The 17,629-nt window shown below is 44.3% G+C and overlaps 1 protein-coding gene across 1 annotated transcript in view; it reads left to right on the top strand.

Moving 5' to 3' along the window:
• The window catches only part of Srgap2 (SLIT-ROBO Rho GTPase activating protein 2), a 222,880-nt gene that overhangs the window by 156,836 nt on the left and 48,415 nt on the right, over window positions 1-17,629 (top strand). The window contains exons 6-10 of the mRNA XM_051147348.1: window positions 693-908; window positions 1,717-1,845; window positions 9,032-9,256; window positions 12,428-12,529; window positions 13,769-13,966. Coding sequence (XP_051003305.1) covers window positions 693-908; window positions 1,717-1,845; window positions 9,032-9,256; window positions 12,428-12,529; window positions 13,769-13,966 — 870 coding nt within the window. The remainder of the gene's footprint in view (window positions 1-692; window positions 909-1,716; window positions 1,846-9,031; window positions 9,257-12,427; window positions 12,530-13,768; window positions 13,967-17,629) is intronic.

Below are 17,629 nucleotides of genomic sequence, written 5' to 3'. Positions count from 1 at the left end.
GTACAAAGGTGTCAGAATCCTTAGAACTGGAGCTACATACAGTTGTAAGTTGCTATGTAGGTGCTAGGAATTGAACCTGGGTCCTCTAGAAGAGCAGTGTTCTTAAACACTGAGCCATCTCTCCAGCCCCCTTTCCCCTGGTTTTTAAAGACAAAGTCTCCCTGTGTAGTCCTGTCTATCTTGGGGCTCCCTATGTAGACCAGGCTGGCCTTGAACTCACTGAGATCTTGCCACACTCCTTCCAGAGTGCAGGAATTTAAGGCATGCACCACCGTACCTGACCCTATGCCCTAATTTTTATGTTACTTCCTGCTTGTGGCCAATTCCAGTTATACTTGATAGACGTTTTCTTCTTTCCAAAGCTCTTACCTGAATTGTGCAGGTCTGCAGCCTTCACAGGACATTGTCCAGGTTGCAGAATTGTTATACGAATGAAATTAACAAATGTGTGTGTGTGGCACTCGGCACAAAGCCAAAAATATATTAAGTACTCAGTAAATGGTAGCTGTGTTGATGTGTTTCTGTGAGAGCAGGTACCTAGTGGAGATAAAGCAGTCCAGAATTTTCGGAGCCTTTCCCCGCTAGAAGACGTGAAAATTGCTTCATGTGGGAGAGGCCCAGCTGAGTTTGTTAGTCTCTAAATCAAAGTTGGCTCCATTTGGCCTAACTTCTGGGTGGGAAATGTCTTGCAGGTCATGAAGACATATCACATGTACAATGCCGACAGTATCAGTGCTCAGAGCAAACTAAAGGAAGCAGAAAAGCAGGAAGAGAAGCAGATTGGTAAATCAGTCAAGCAAGAAGACCGGCAGACCCCCCGCTCCCCTGACTCCACAGCCAACGTCCGCATTGACGAGAAGCATGTCCGGAGGAGCTCAGTGAAGAAGATTGAAAAGATGAAGGAGAAGGTATGTGTACGCTGCAACTGTAGAGACAGGCAGGGATGCTCGGAAGGGAGCATCATTTCCCAGTAGGTACCACGAAGAGCTGAACAAAGCAGTTCTTGGTTCCTTTAGTGCCTAATGACCAGAGAGTCCTTCTCGGTCTTGCCAGGAGTCCTAGCTATTGGGAAAAACCTAAGCAAATGAGCTCTCAGATTTTTAACTTCAAGTTTGTTGACGAGAATCAGTAGTCACTTTTCTCAGCCCATTTTCCAAATTAAGTGAAAGTCCTATGCTTTGAGAAATAGGGGAGACTTGGACCTTATGTTTTGACTTTTGGTCCCAGTGTTTGGGGTGGGGGTAGAGGCACCCCTTCAAGGCTGACAGCAGGGTGGAGACAGAACCAAGGTAGAGTGCACATCTGAACCATTCATCTCGCTCATCAGGGTTGGAATCCAGTTGGAAGCAGGTGTACACAGGGAGCTGCAGCAAGGGGGGGTGGGGGTGGAGGCTCTTGATGTGCTGTCCTTCATCTGTCACAGAACAGTCTTCTCTTTAAAAGATAGATAGATAGATAGATAGATAGATAGATAGATAGATAGAGATATAAATACAGATGAGTCAACAAGATGGCTCGTCAGGTAAGTGCCACTTAGCCTGACAACCTGAGCTCACATGGTAGGAGAGAAACAACTTCTACAAGTTGCCTCCCAACCTCCACAGAAACACAAAGGCATGTTAGCATACAAACTCCCACACCACACACCATGAAATAAGTAAATGTTTGTATTTTTTAATTAAAGGAACTAAAAGTGAACTTGCATTTTCTTTTTAGCGACAAGCCAAGTACACAGAGAATAAGCTGAAAGCCATTAAAGCCCGGAATGAGTATTTATTGGCTTTGGAGGCGACCAATGCATCTGTCTTCAAGTACTACATCCATGACCTGTCTGATATTATTGATGTAAGTACTTAAAGCTGGGGTGGGAGGCTGTGGGCACCTCTTGCCTAGTTTCAGAAACCTAGTCATGTCCTCATTTCTGTGTTCAGGCGTCTTGGCCATTGTGGGAACAGTAGTAGCCATGATCAGTTGTGTAAAGGTGATGCACTTTACACTGGGATCCTTCACCCCTCTCAGTGTCCCACGAGACAAAAAAAGCAATACCATCTCTTCTTGCGTTTGACTGACATTCAGGGAGTTTAGTGGTTTGCCCAGAGTTAGTAAAAGGCTGAGACTAAATAGACACCAAGTTCTGATTCCTAAACCAATGTTCTGACTGCTGTGCTCTTCTGTTTGTCAAGAAATAGCCTCTTACATCGAAGCTTGTAGAAAGAAGTGATGACAAGAAGAGTTAAATACCTTGCTTTATGTTTGTCTATCAGTTCATGTTTCTTTCAGGTCGTGTTTCTTGGGGTCTTCTCACTTTGTTGTCACATCACCCTTGTAGATAGACAATGCTGCCTTAATTTGTTAAGAGACATACTTGCCCAAGGTTATGCTGCACACTGGGGTCTTGGCTAGAAAGCATCCAGATGCTACTGACATCTGCCCTGTTCTCTTTTGAGAGATGGCACAAAAATGAGTGAAAGAAGGGGATGAATATTCATGTATGCTACGGAGGCAGCACGCACAGCCATTTGCCTTTGACCTTACGCGTTAGTCTTGCTTTGATCTCTTACTGCTTCTCCTTAATCCTTATGTCCTAAAATGTCTCTCTCTCACACACACACAGACTGCAGCCTGGCCCCGTCCTGGGCTAGCTTTATAAGAAGCTATATAAGCATACCCTCTCTCATGTCTCCTTCCAGTCACTAAAGTGAGTTTGGGAGCCAGCTGAATAGCATCAGCAGTACCCTTTCTGAGCCCTGGTGTTTGCCTCGGGTTCACAGCATTAGCCTCTGAACTTGTAAGACACACATGATTTTCTTCCTCCGTTTCTTCACAAGCACACCTGCTATGCTTTACTTCATGTGGGGATCTGAGCTCAGATTCACTATTGTGTAACTAGTTAGGACATCTTAGGCTTGCTACTGAACCATTCTGGAACTTTGCTTTATTTCCTGGCCCTCTGCTCCTGGTAAAATAAAGACTTGGACTGTTTAAATCTGGCCTACATCAGAGTTGCTGGGGGAACTTTTCTAAAATACAGACTGGTATCCTTTCAGCCAAGAAGTTTTGATCAGTGGGTTTTGGCCTCCTAAGGCCTTAGATGTCATCGTCTCAGCTGGTAAGTTGAGCCTTGGTCTCTATTCAGGCTCCTCTTTGTTCTCTCTGCTTGTTGATGCCAATCTGAACACTGTCCTTCAGTGGAGGTCAAAACCCTAAACCAGTCCCTTTATTCTTTCCCTCCACTGTTGGTAGACGCCCATTCTCAGCAAGAGGAAGACAGCCACTTTTTATGTTCACTTTCTACTATTTATCTCACATTTGGTAAAATAAATAAGATAAAAAAAAAAAGTTAGACCAGACAGGGTGTTACACCCCTTTTTACTGGTTTGTCCTCTTCCTTTTGCCCCTAGAGAATATTTGTACCAGTTTCAATAAAGTACTTACTTTGGGAGAAGAGAGGCTTTTGCTGTATAAGTTACGACTTTTGTAATCCATAGGCCCTTCATCAGGCATGAGCACGTACTTCAAAAACCATATAAGAACCAAGATATTTTGTACTTTTTTCCCCTCTTGAAATAAAACAATAGCCTGCTGAGAGCCTAGGTTTCCCAGGATGTGGTTTGAAGAGCCATTGGCAAAGAAGGCAGCCTCAATAGTGCTTACTCAACAGGTCTAGGGGGTGGTGAACCAGTCCAAGGTGGCAGCATTCCAGGCCATGAGTAAACTGTTCTTTGTTTGGGTTGTGTTCTGACTGTATCTTATTTTGTTTGTTGTTTATTTTTTATTTTTGTAGACTGAACATTGCTCTTTGTAGACATAAGGTTATTGTGCAGTTTAAATTCTGATTTCCTATCCATATGTTGTGTAAACTCTGCTCCCCTCCTCTCCCCCTGATATGTCAGTAAAGCTGCTTACAGCCAATCCTATTCCCTCCTGCATGCTCTCCTTCCCCTTTATGAGGGATCTAGTCCGGCTGAATGAAGAACTGAAGAGCACAGGAGGCCTGCCAAGGAGAGGACCAGGATTGGCTCAGAATTTCTTCTTACACTCTGCATCATCCTCATCCCTCTTGAGCAGCTTCTACCTTGTTTCCAGAACTGTTCTAGCTTTCAGGGCCTCCTCTCTGCTTTATTGACATATCAGGGGGATCCCTCAAGACATGGAATGAGTGTCATTCCAGACCACTGCTATCTATGTCATGTGCCACCGCTGTACCGCCTTTCCGGAGGTTTCACTCAGTCTGCAGTTAAGACATTAAAGATAAATAAAAAGCTGTTTTTAATTGCTGTCATTTAACTGGCATAAGAACTAACCTCCCATTTCTTTGTATAGTATAATAAAAGATTTAATATAAACTCAGGCTGTAAGAGTCCACATGAGACATCTTATACATACTGGGGAAAAAACTTGACTCTAAGCCCAAAGAGGCATTTTGATCTCACTTGGTAGTTTCTAAGAACTGTGGGCTCATTGTTGTATCATTTCCTCACCTGTACACCTATCTCCTGGCCTGGGAGCAGGTGGGGAAACCAAGTACAGGACAGTGTCGTCTTGGGTAGCTGGAGGGTTGGGAGTGCCCATACCTGGATAGAAAGTCTGGTGCCATACACACCCAGATAGGGCATGAGAGAACTTGGTTTGCCTGCTGTGTAGTTTTATGGAAAGCAGTTGTTTTCTCTACTCTGTGAAATTGAAGGGTGATATGAAGCACTGATTTGTTGTTGTGTCTAAGTCTTCTCTAGATTCTCTGAGGAAAAATGTCAGCTGATGAGGGGATAACAAACTGTGGCCTTAAGTTCACACCTTGGAATGGTCTGGTCTGCCATTCAATTGCTTATAAGAATTTTATTTCTCCTGAGAGTTTTTATAGCATTTGTGTAATACAGAAATGGCTAAAGAAACTCAACATGGCCATGGAACTCATAACAATTTGTTTCTGATATAAACAGAATTGTGCGTTCCTCTACCCATTGGGACTCTCATGGGCAATATTCACATCTCATTTACTTAACCCTCACAGATACTGTTCCTTTGCTGAAGGCTTAGTTTTGCCCCTACAAATATGCAGATGGCCAAGGCCCTGTCCACATCTCCTAGGTTAGCTGAGAGCATGGTAGAACCAGAGGACATTGTAAGTTTGACACTAACTCATTGGCACAGCTTCTGCTACAGAATGGTCATACAAACAGAGGCATAGAGATTTCCTGCATAGGAAAGCTCCCTGCTGTTCTTAGACTATATGCAGTAGAGCACATGGGCCAGTACTCAGCCCACTAGATGATTCCCAGAGAGGCTGGAGTCTTCTTCGCCTGTGGCATCCATCAATCAATTTTATTGAATGCCTTCTGTAAATAACACCTACTAAGAAAAATTATAAACAAGAGTGAGATACTGAAAAACCCTAAGATACCTGCGTTCTGGATGGAGTGATGTGAAATGGCAGACCTCGGAATGGCTGCGTGTATCGGAGGTCATAGAAGGATGAATACAGCTGGGGTCAAGTGAGACCAGGAATGCAGCAGGACTGGCGGGCTTCCCAGAGGCTGAGAATTTAATTTGGATCTTAAAGATTGAGTCTGATTCCAACAGGTAAAAGTGAAGGGTAGTATTTCAGGAAAAGAAATGCTAGGAGCTGAAGGGTAAAGGTCAGTAGATTAGAGGATGCTGGTGAGTGGTGTTATTTTACACAGGGCCAGGTATGTGTGAAGTGTATTGTCCATTTGCCACACAGCCAGCTACAAAGCTGGTAGAGGGGGTAAGCTAGCTTTCTAGGCTGGAGGCCTGTGCTTTTTCAACACTCTGTCTTATGCAGAGAGTACACCACTGGAGTTCAGCAGAAGATGCTAACGGTGGCCAGAAAAGGAGTGATGCTGAGTGGTAGAGATGTGCACAAATTATAGTTTGGGGTTTTTATTTGTTTGTTTGTTCATTTATTTGGTCAAGTTATGTAACTTCACTGAGCTTTCATCTTCCTTGTGTGAAAAACTTGAGTGGTGGTGATTATGGGGGTTAAAGTGTAGGACGCACATAACAGTTCGTTGTCCTTAATGAGCAAAAGCAGGCTTGACATGTACAAACTGAAGGCGAACTTAACCTTGGGTAGGGATAAGTATTCTTCATTCTTCAACAGGGACAAAAAACCCTGTTCTTATAAAATAAGGCTTAGGATAGAGATAGTAAGGGTAGAGAAGAAAGTGAGGTTTCTAAACTATATGAAGATTTCTGAGGGACACCCTGCCTAAGTCTCCCTCAATCCCCCACCACACACTGTTGACAGTGATATTTTTGTTCACCGCACCTTGAAGTATAGAGTTCATCTTAGGAACTCTAGGGCACCTTAGAGCTAGGCCAGAAGATCAGCAGGTTCAATAGAAGCCTGATTAATTAGTTCAACAGCATCTCCTAGAGGAAGAAGGGGCCCTGCACGTGCAGCCTCCCAATCAGCCGCCTTTGTCTAGATTTCCTTTGCTCTTCCTCCAACTGAATTTCATGTTTCCCCATCCTCTGCCTATAGTTATGCTGTCGCTGCTGTTACTCTGCTGAAGCCAGGCACCTGCCAGAGTCTGTTGGCACTGAACCCAGAGCTCAGCTCAATGTGTGCTCCATTGCCTGGAAGGAGGCTGCCTGTCACATGCTTTTTCTTCCCCAATAGTGGCTGTTCCTGAAGTGATCATGATGAAGAGGAAAGGCTAGGGAGATTAATTTGATGCTTATTTATGCAGTGAAATTACAGTCAGGCAGATGGTCTTACTCTAGCCAGAGATTTCTCTCTGACGTGTCCTCTTAGGCTCTGGACATCAAAGCCGTGTAAATAATAGAGGTGATAATTGATGGCCATGGAATTTGGCTCTCTGGTTCTTTATTGGAAGGGCAGGGAATATTGTCATCGTATCACAGAATGCCATTGCTGAAAAGAGCATTGGGAATTACATTTAATCCAAAGATTTTTTTTTTCAGACTTTTTCTTAAGAACTTATTCTTCAAAGCAGACCACACATAGAATCCCAGTTTATTAAATAGAAAAATGAGCAGAAGTGCTCTGGTTAAAGAAAAGATAAAAAGGCTCTAAGGCCCCCTAGCTGAGTGAGCTCATCCTATCCCCTTCTCGGTGTTAACCCGAATGCTGACATTGAAGTTCAGAGCTGTGATCTACAGCTTGAAAGCCACTAGACTGGTCACATTTGTTCATTGGACTGTCAAGGACACGGGTCTAGGCATGGAATAGGAGTAGCTTTTCCAGGGTTACTTGATTCTACCTCTACTTTTGTTGTTGTTGTTGTTTTATTCTTCCTGTGTGCATGTGTGCTAACATGTGTGAGAGTGCATGCACATTTATGCAGAGGCCAGAGGACAACTTCAAGTATCAGTTCATCTCAGCAGAGACCCATCTTCCTTTGCTTTTGTGTTGTTTAGTGTGTGTGTGTGTGTGTGTGTGTGTGTGTGTGTGTGTGTGTGTGTAATGAATATGTGCACATAAGTGCAGGTGTCACATGAATTCAGAAGAGAATGTTGGATCTTCTGGATCTGGAGTTACAAGCAGTTGTGAGTGTTGGACACGGGTGCTAGAAGCCAAACTCAGGTCTTTTGCAAGAGCGGAAACACCTTTAACTACACAGCCATCTCTCAAGCCCTGGCCTTGTTCATCTATGCTAGCTAACATCAACCCCTTTCCTCCCCTTCCCCCCGCCCCCCAGTGTGGGGCCTGAAGACACCTCATCCAGCTCTTTACATAGGCTTGTGATCAGAAGGAATCCCTCTTTCTTGCACCACAAGGACTTTACTCCCTGAGCTCTTCCTCCAGCCCTGGTTTTGAATTGATTAAGTAGCTGAGGGTGACCTTGAACTTCTGACCCTCCTGCTTTCCCCTCCTGAGCGCTTGAGATTTCAGGCCTGCATCACCACAGTCAGTTGATGCAGTGCTGGGGTTCAAACCTAAGTCTCCGTGCATGGTAGACAGACCCCCTTTCCAACTGACCTACGTTCTCCAGCCCCTACAATTGCCTCTTTCATAGCATTTTCTTTTCATTTTTGTTGTTGAAAATCAGAGACATGATAAGAATGTCCCCAATAATGCTTATATTTAGAACTTTTTAGCTTAGCTTTCTTCAACTCCGGCCCGTCCCAGAACACTGGAAGTTGATGTCATGACTCAAATCAACTTTCTGTTCTCTCCTTCTCCCACCTACCTGGAGTCGAGTGGATGTGAACTTGCTGCTGATACAGCTCCAGAATCTGACTCCTGAATGCTACGTAGCGACTTTTAACCACAGCAGCCCTCAGGGAATCATGTTGAATTTTGTTGTTATGGCCTTCGCCAGACAAACAAGAAAGTAAAACAGGATTCTTTTGTTTGTTTGTTTGTTTGTTTTTTCGAGACAGGGTTTCTCTGTGTAGCCTTGGCTGTCCTGGACTCACTTTGTAGACCAGGCTGGCCTCGAACTCACAGCGATCCGCCTGCCTCTGCCTCCCGAGTGCTGGGATTAAAGGCGTGCGCCACCACCGCCTGGCTTAGAACAGGATTCTTTAACTCTTGGCTATTCTCGTTTTTATGGAATAACATTTGATTAGCTCTCATTCTTGGGTTCTTATGAACTGTCTTCTGTCTGAGCACCTCAGTGTCCTAAATGGTATGCCTAACCAACCACTGACCTAGGTGGCAAGAACTAAGAAATCTTTTTTTTTTTTTTTTAAAGATTTATTTATTTATTATTATGTATACAATGCTCTGCTTGCATGTACTCCTGCAAGCCAGAAGGGGGAGCCATAGCACATTACAGATGGTTATAAGCCACCATGTGGTTGCTGGGAATTGAACTCAGGATCTTTGGAAGAGCAGGCGGCGCTCTTAACCACTGAGCCATCTCTCCAGCCCCAAGAAATCTTTACTCAGGTCTTGGAAATTGTCATCTCGGCTTCCTCCCTATTGCTGTCAGTCAGTCAGTCATGTTGATATGGTCAAATGTGCCCCAGAGACCACTTCCCTCTCTGTCATGCCTTGGGATATATGTGGTATGGTTATGTGTCTTCTTCCTTCCCACAGCAGTGTTGTGACCTAGGCTACCATGCCAGCCTGAACCGGGCCCTGCGCACCTTCCTGTCTGCTGAGTTAAATCTGGAACAATCAAAACATGAGGGTCTGGACGCGATTGAAAATGCAGTCGAAAACCTGGACGCCACCAGTGACAAGCAGCGACTCATGGAGATGTACAACAATGTCTTCTGCCCCCCTGTGAAATTTGAGTTCCAGCCCCACATGGGGGACATGGTAAGGCCCGTCCTCAGCTTGTACACTTTCTCCAAAGGGAGCTGAATTACTACTAGACCTGTGTATAGTTTTAGGGGCTTACTGTCAGCCAAGCTGTGGTCTACTCCTTCAGCCCCGGCAGTATCTCTTTGACTTTGACTGATGTGCTTCTCCCGGAGCCCAGGCTCACAGTCTATCTAATTCAGCTGGCCTGAGGTGTAAAGTGGATGATTCTCCCAGAGGGTAGCCCACCCTGTCGCAAGTAACTGTGTCCCAGAAGCCTGACTGGGGCGGCCAGGGAATGAAGGAAAGCACAGACACGTACAGAGAACAGCTGGGGTCGGGTAGGTTGTACTGGATCTAGCAGAGGATTCCAACTATGAAACACACCAGGCCCTCAGCCCACTTATTATGTACAGCGCACGGAGAGGAGTTAGCTGATGTTGGTAGGAGGCGTCTATAGGCCAGCAGTCTCAGGCTGGAACCATCTAGGGTAGAAGCTGCAGTTGTTAGTTTCTGCACACCCTCACTGATCAGTTGTAAACACCTGTACTGTGAACACACTGTCACCATCCACACACCGACCAGAGGAAGCCTTGCCAGTTCCAAATCTGACCAGCACGGGGAAGGCTTTGTCATTCTCACAGGTCTGAGGCCATGCTCCTTGACATGGCCATGCCCGTGTCAACACTCGCTCGGGACTTCGTCCACTTGTTACACACATTTGCTCAGTTTCCTCAGCTCCCCACGGTAGGGAGACCAGGAGTGAATGAGAAGAGAGCACACATCAGCAATGTGCTCTTGCCAGGAGCTGTGCTTCTAGACTCTGGACAACCCTGCCCAAGCCCGACAGCAGTGGTGTTGTAATCAGACAGTTTACTGACATAGACAGGCCACGTGCAGTGCCTCATCTCTGACTTATATACAAAATGTGAAGGTGGTTTCTCTGCTTTCCTTCGTGGGGAGAACCAACCCCCTTACAGTTTGTTTCCATTGCTGTGGCTGAGGAGATGTCAGCATCTAAACAGATGGGAAACTTAAACAGCGGCATGTGGGTTAAAGTTGGGGGGAGGGGCGCTACCAGCCTCCTGGGAGCCCCACTCTCCACCTGCTTTGACTTATGTTCAAATTTGTCCTCTAAGCCCCTTCTCCCGCTCCCAATGAGATTCCTTCCCAAAAGTAAATGGAACCTGGGACTGACTAGCTGAGTGGACTGTTTGGATTTTTCTGGTATTGACTGAGTTATCTTCTGAGCCAAATAGCGTGGCTCCATAAAGGGGAATCCAGATGATGGGTACTCAGCCCTCCCCGCCCTGTCAGAAGCACATTTCCGTACTCTAAAGCACAGCTGGAATGCATTGCCTTTCCTACTGACTGCAGAGGACTGGCAAAGCATGCATCAGCAGCTTTGCTGCTCCTTAAAGAAACAGCTTGGAGGTGATTTGTCCTCTAATTCTCCTGTGATAGGCCTGGTAACTTTAAACATTGAGAGTTCATTCTTTTGCCCTGTATGTGGTACAGCTGATCAGTGCCTTAACCAGAAAAAGGAGCAGAACTTCGCATGATTTCACATTTGGCTTAGAGATGAGATGTCAAGTCGTTCTTGGGTCCTGCTGCCAGTCTTTCCGCCTCATTGTGGGTTGTCTGTAGACAGAAGGAAGAAACTGCCTGCAAGCCTTTAAAATAGGGCCAAAGGGCCAGGCGTGGTGGCACACACCATTAATCCCAGCACTCTGGGGGCAGAGGCAGACAGATCAATGTGAGTTCAAGGCCAGCCTGGTCTACAAAGTGAGTCCAGAACAGCCAGGGCTGCACAGAGAAACCCCATCTCTAAAAAACCAAAATTTAAGTGACACTTTAATGGAAGCATTGAAATTGGTCACACTAGTGTTCTTGGGCCACAGCACATGAGCTGATACCAGCAGCTCTCAGATGCACTAGGAGTCGGTGCCTGTTTCGCCTGTTGGTGCACCCAAATGTTTGAGGGGCACTGGATGCCTGACTGGTGACATCAGGCAGCCAAAGACAGAAAATTCATTCTTGGCACCAACCCATCTGGCCACCAAGCTTTCTCTAGTATGTCTGCTTATCCAAAAGCCAGAGTGAAATCAGCTCCAGATCTTGAGCCAGCCTCTCAGCTTAAGAAGAGGTCAAATCAGTTGGAATCTTAAATACCAATGGAGAAAAAAAGGTCAATTTCCAGTCCCCTCCATTGGAAGAGAAGTTTTATTTTTTGAGAATGGTTTGCATGAATATGAATATGAATATACTCACTCTTTGCTGAGGGTGAAAGAGCCCAAGTCTATCCAGATGTCTCTCATCTGATAAGAGCTAAAGGATACTTGGTAATAAAGTGGCAGGCACTGCCTCCGTATGGGTCCTGCCGTTCACCTCCCAGCCTTCTGCCTCTCGTGGATCCAGGACATTGGATTATATCATGTCACCGCCTTACCTGTATCACTAGACTCTACATCAGCTGTTCCTTCACAGAGGATAGAGTTGATTGGTAGTCAATTGGGGCTGGGGGAGGGGGCTTCAGGGGAGCCCACACCTCGTAAGGTACAATGATAGCTATTTAGAAGATGTCACGTTCCATCAGATCTCATGCCCTCTGGAGCTCTCTAACATAGCCCCATGAACTTGTTCCCATGTTCACATGAACTGTTTTCCACTGGGTCAAAGCTCTCATAGATGGCCCAGATTTATAAACATACTGGCTGCCAACAGCAGCAAGTTAGCTTCCTGGCCCACTTCTCCCCTGCTTTTTAACTCTAGTGTGTGAAGTAGGAGGAGGAGAGCACCAGCATGGTGACCACTTGGACCTTTGGCAAGAACTTCACTGCCAAAGTGTTGGGTTTCTAGACCAGGGGCTGCCTGACGCACTCTTGCCTACCCGCCTCAGAATTCCATAGACCTGCAGCCACTGCTAAACCTATGCCTTCCAACCACCCGCCTGCCTATGGCTTCCAAAGAGAGTCACATGGTCTTCCCCATCTCTTTCATGTACTGTTTGTTCTAGAAGTTCATGCACATATACATCATCTTTGGGTTTTGTTTGCACATAGAAACTGCAAGCCTTCCAGTAGTTGTGACACAATACAGTGTAAATCATTTCATGAGCAGCAGTGAGAACTCCGGAATCCTCAAAAGAGGCATATGCTCCTCCTAACCTCGTGTTGCCTTTCCTGACAGGCCTCTCAGCTCTGTGCCCAGCAGCCAGTCCAGAGTGAGCTGCTGCAACGATGCCAACAACTGCAGTCCCGCTTATCCACTTTGAAGATTGAGAACGAAGAGGTGCGTTTCCTTCCTAGGAGGCTCGGAGCCACCGTTTCCTTGTTGAACTACTTGTGGCTGTCCATCAGGGGCGGGTGGAGGGAGCATGCAGAGAATGTCCGGGCTATTGCAAAGATTTCCTGGCCAAATGGCGGCTTGCTTTCCCTGTTGCTACAATCCTGCCCTTGAAATCCAGGAAGTTGTTCCCGTACATTGCCAAAGGTTGTGCTCTATTTTGAGCTTTTACAAAGTGCCCCTCCCCACTACACATTTAATCAAAGTGGCACTTGGCCACTCTGTAAACAATATCAAGTCTCTGCAATGAGCCACTCCTGACTGGCTTTTTCAAGCAGTTTTAAAAAGAAACCTTTGACTTTGACACTTCAGACATCTCTGTCCTCCTACAAGAGGGTGACTTTTTTTCCCCCTAAACATAGCACGTTTTCTTTTAATATCTAGTTTAAAGGGGTAATTTGATCAGTAATTCAGCTTTCTGTTGCACTTGGTTGGCTTTTTCCCTTATATCTTAGTAAGTCTTAATTTTACTAGGAAAGACTAGGTCTGGATCACTTAGTTTGAAAATAGGAAAACAAATTCATTGATTGGTTGACGATCAGGAAAAAGCACCAGGGCCATTGAAAGACTAAACTTATAACATATTTTAACTAGTTCTGGTATGATGGCAATATTGGTTTGCAATTATTTTATTCTCTTTTCCTTTGCACTTCCATTGTAATAAAGAAATAGCATTAAATCTTAAAAATAAGCATTGGGGTTGGAGAGATGGTTAAGGGGTTAAAAGCACTGGCTGCTCTTGCAGGAGACCCAGACTCAGCGTCCAGGGCCTGCATGGTGGCTCACAGTCATGCCTAACTTCAATTCCAAGAGCTCCAATACCTCGTCTGGCCTCCACAGCCACCAGGCACCGCATGAGATGTACACACCTGCAGGCAAAACATCTTACACATAAAATAAGTCTTTTTGGAAAAAAAACAAAAAGCTAACATTACATAAAAGAGCCAAGTCAGGTACATGGCAGAAAAGGAGTAGTGGTGCTGAGGTGTTTGCTGGAGAGAGCAGCGTGCTGACGCTGGGCTCCTGTGATGTTCATCGCTCTCTGCTCAGTGACAAGGGGGACTGTAATCTCTGCTGGCATCCTCTCTCGCGAGGCATGCTTCCTCTCAAGCTCATCCCAGTTGCTCCATCACCTGCTATGTTAGAGCCTGCCTCTCATGATTACTTTGGCTATTATGGTTGTAGGTGAAAAAGACCATGGAAGCTACCCTGCAGACCATTCAGGACATCGTGACTGTTGAGGATTTTGATGTGTCTGACTGCTTCCAATACAGCAATTCCATGGAGTCTGTCAAGTCAACAGTCTCAGAAACGTTCATGAGCAAGCCCAGCATTGCTAAGAGGAGAGCTAACCAGCAAGAGACGGAGCAGTTTTATTTCACGGTAAGGGCACTCATCGGCTTTACAGAAGCCATCAATAGACACTGTGACACCCAAGGGAGTTTTGGAACTCAAGACTTTTTGTCAATTGTCTGAAAAACAAGCTTTAAATACACTAGATTTGGCTGGGCATGGTGGCGCACACCTTTAATCCCAGCACTCGGGAGACAGAAGCAGGCGGATCACTGTGAGTTCGAGGCCAGCCTGATCTACAAAGCAAGTCCAGTATACACAGAAAGATCATATCTCGGAAAAAAACAAAAAAACAAAACAAAACCCAATACACTAGACTTGAGTCTGGCATACTTGGAAACCATCTCTACAAAAGCACCTACAAGTCACTGATATCTGCTGGGGACATCATAGAAAGGGATGCTCCTAAGTTTATAAACTAAGAAAAAACATTAGGGAAGTTTTTAATCATCTAGTAGGCTTTCACTAGAAAGTAGCCCCAGTCATAGGAGACCATGACAAGGGACTCGGTGTCTTGGCTTTTGAGAACTGTATTCAAATATCTTTGCCAATGTATGTCTTGTTTTTAAAAGTCTGCAGTCTTTCCTGAGTGATTTGAATATATTATCATGCAACTTTCATTATTAGGAAGTTATTTTTTTCTAACTATTGGTAAACGTTGAAGAGACTTAAACGTGCAACTTGGCTTCACCTACCAGGAAAGTGGGACAGAGGGGAGGACATCCTATTGGGACTCTAGGTGAGAGAAGTATGGGAGAATGGGGAAATAGAAGGATCCAGAGGATCCTAGAAACCTACAAGAAGAACATTATGATTGGCGGATCTGGGCCCAGGGGTCCTGCTCAAACTATGGCACCAGCCAAGGACAATACGTGCAGTAAACATCGAACTCCTACCCAGATCTAGTCAATGGACAGGACATTCTCCACAATTGAGTGGAGAGTGGGGACTGACTTTCACACAAACTCTGGTGCCCCATATTTGACCACGTCCTCTTGATGGGGAGGCCTGGTGGCACTCAGAGGAAGGATAGCAGGTACCAAGAAGAGACTTAATACCCTATGAGCATATACAGGGGAAGGAGGTCCCCCTCAGTCACAGTCATAGGGGAGGGGAATAGGGTGAAAGTGGGAGGGAGGGAGGAATGGGAGGATAGAAGGGATGGGATAACAATTTAGATGTAATATGAATGAATTAATAAATTGAAAAAAAAGGTTAAAAAAACATGCAACTTGGTAGGTTTTTAGGGAATCTAAAGCAGTATATTTTACTCATTTCCTCAGGTCTCCTTTTAGGTAGGTAGGTAGGTAGGTGTGTGTGTGTGTGTGTGTGTGTGTGTGTATTCAAATGTTAATAGTTTTTTGAAAATCTCCACCTGGTCTTATATGTTGCTTTTTAATAAGTTATTTTGAACTTGCCAAGTCCCATCTTATTGCCCACACTAAAATTTATTTCTTTATCTTCTGATGACCAAGAGAAGAAAAACTGGCTTTGCAGTTGTAAGATGAAACATGCTGTTGAAAATGCACACTGACCAAATGAAAGGACTCCACTTGTCCTCAGTCATGAGCCACACTCAGCATGGAGCAAATTAGATTTTTCTTCCAGCTGGGACAATTGGTTTAATTTTTTCTTTGAACATTGTCCTTTTTTTCTTTAAGAGCACTAACATGATTGATTGGTGTTTTTGTAAATCTGTTTCAATTAGTTAAGCTCCAAATCTTTGGTATTTTCGTTCTTTTAAATCTCAAAAAAGACTTTTGAAAGAGTATGATTTAAGAGTATTGTTCTAAAACAACTGGAAATTTTTTGTTATATAAAGAAAAACTTAAGTGATTTTATTTTTTTAAATGATTTATAGCTTACAACTGGCAAATAAAATTAAAAGCTATAACACATTTTACTGTAAAAACATTTTAAAATATGGTCATTATATAAAACCTAGAAGCAAAAAGAAGAAAATAAATACATACGGGCATGCATTTAAAATTATAATTACAGAAAGAGACACCTTTGTATATATATTTTGGATTATGAATTTAAGTCATTTAATTATATTTTCTAATTGCTTTGGAGGGGTTGCTTGCTTTTTCTCCTTGGTGGAACTTTCATATGTGCTAGGCAAGAGCTGCAGCACTAAGCTCTCTCTCTAGTCCATTTTACGTTTTCTAGGCATATGCAAATCTATACAAAGGATGGAATGACACGCTGCCTAGTTCATGGTACCGGTAACTGCCACCCATTTTACCATCGTCATTATGAATCCATGCATCGATCATTGTTATCTTGCTCACTGATCATTTGTGGTGTGTTACGGCAGATTCTATGATACAAGTTAAGAATGATAGAAGAGAGCGAGAGCTCAGGCTATACAGGAAGACTTTGGTTTTGCCTTCTTGTGTTTCTCAACAAGAAAGGTACTGTTTTTAAATGCATGATTGTGCATAAGCAGCAACAAGGATGAGTGGAGCTGGGAAAACATCACACAAACTGACTTTCGTGCTTGATTTTTAGTATGAGTGGGTCAGAGAGGATTGGGAAGGAGAATACAAGTCTTTAAAAAGAACAGACTATGTAAAAGTGCTGCCCTCCAAAAACCTAAATTACATTTTAATAGAACTTTTTGACGCTAATGGAGACTGTCACTGCCCCTATTACCAAACTATATGATCTCTTAGTAATAGGATTTTTGGCAACTCTTTTTGAGTTGCAATGACCCAATCTTATTGTATTTCAAAAGATTCAATTTTTAAATTTATTTTATTAATTACTTGAGAATTCCATACATGCATACAATGTTTTTGACCATTTCATACCCTCTACTTCTTCAGTTAAGAAATTTAGGGGCTTAGGGGCTGGAGAGATGGCTTAGTCAGCACAGTATGTGCCATACAAGCATGAAGACCCAAGTTTGAGCCCCAGGAACCCATGTGAAAGAAACCCAGGCAACCTGTAATTCCAGAGCTGGGGAGCAGAAACAGGGGCAGTCCCTGGGTCGTGCTAGCTAGCCAGTCTAGTGAGCTGGCTAGTGAGAGTCCTTGCCTCAAAACAAAAGCTAGAGAGCAATTGAGGAATACACTGACCTACCACTGCCCTCCGGCATATATTCACACACGCACAGACACTTAAAAGAGAAGAAGAAAGGGGCATAAAAATCTGTACTTAGGGCAGCCTTTGCCAGAGTTGCTTTCTGCCTTCAATGAATCTATAACATACATATTCAGGAGTTGATATTTGCTCTAAAACAAGAAGGCTGATGAGATGCTCCAGGACTTTCAAGAGCTCATATACTGCTCTTGCAGAAAACCTGAGTTTGATTTCCAACACCCATGTCTGGAGGCTCACAACTGCCTATAACTCCAGCTGTAGGGCATCCGATGCCCCTGGCCTCTGTGACATCAGCACTCATGTGTACATACCCACACATCGACACATCATTTAAAATAAAGCTTTAAAATATATAACTTTATTCAAACTGATGTCTTCTAAAATCCTGCCTACCGGTTCCCCTGTTATCTCTATACACATCTGCGACCCATCTGACTTTGGTGGCCATGGCACCCCCTGTCAAATTTTCACATTGCTTTGATTAGCAAAAATGGGTTTTGGCTTATCTAGTAACCGAATTTGCAAGAGCTTATTGTTTTTGTGACTGGATATGAAAGGTATCAGGGAATTTATCCCTGGATAGCA

The sequence above is a fragment of the Acomys russatus genome, chromosome 6 (genome assembly GCF_903995435.1).
Source record: "Acomys russatus chromosome 6, mAcoRus1.1, whole genome shotgun sequence".
Classification (NCBI taxonomy): Eukaryota; Metazoa; Chordata; class Mammalia; order Rodentia; family Muridae; genus Acomys; species Acomys russatus.
The sequence above is the reverse complement of the archived record's forward strand: the minus strand, read 5'-3'. Positions and strand labels throughout refer to the sequence as shown.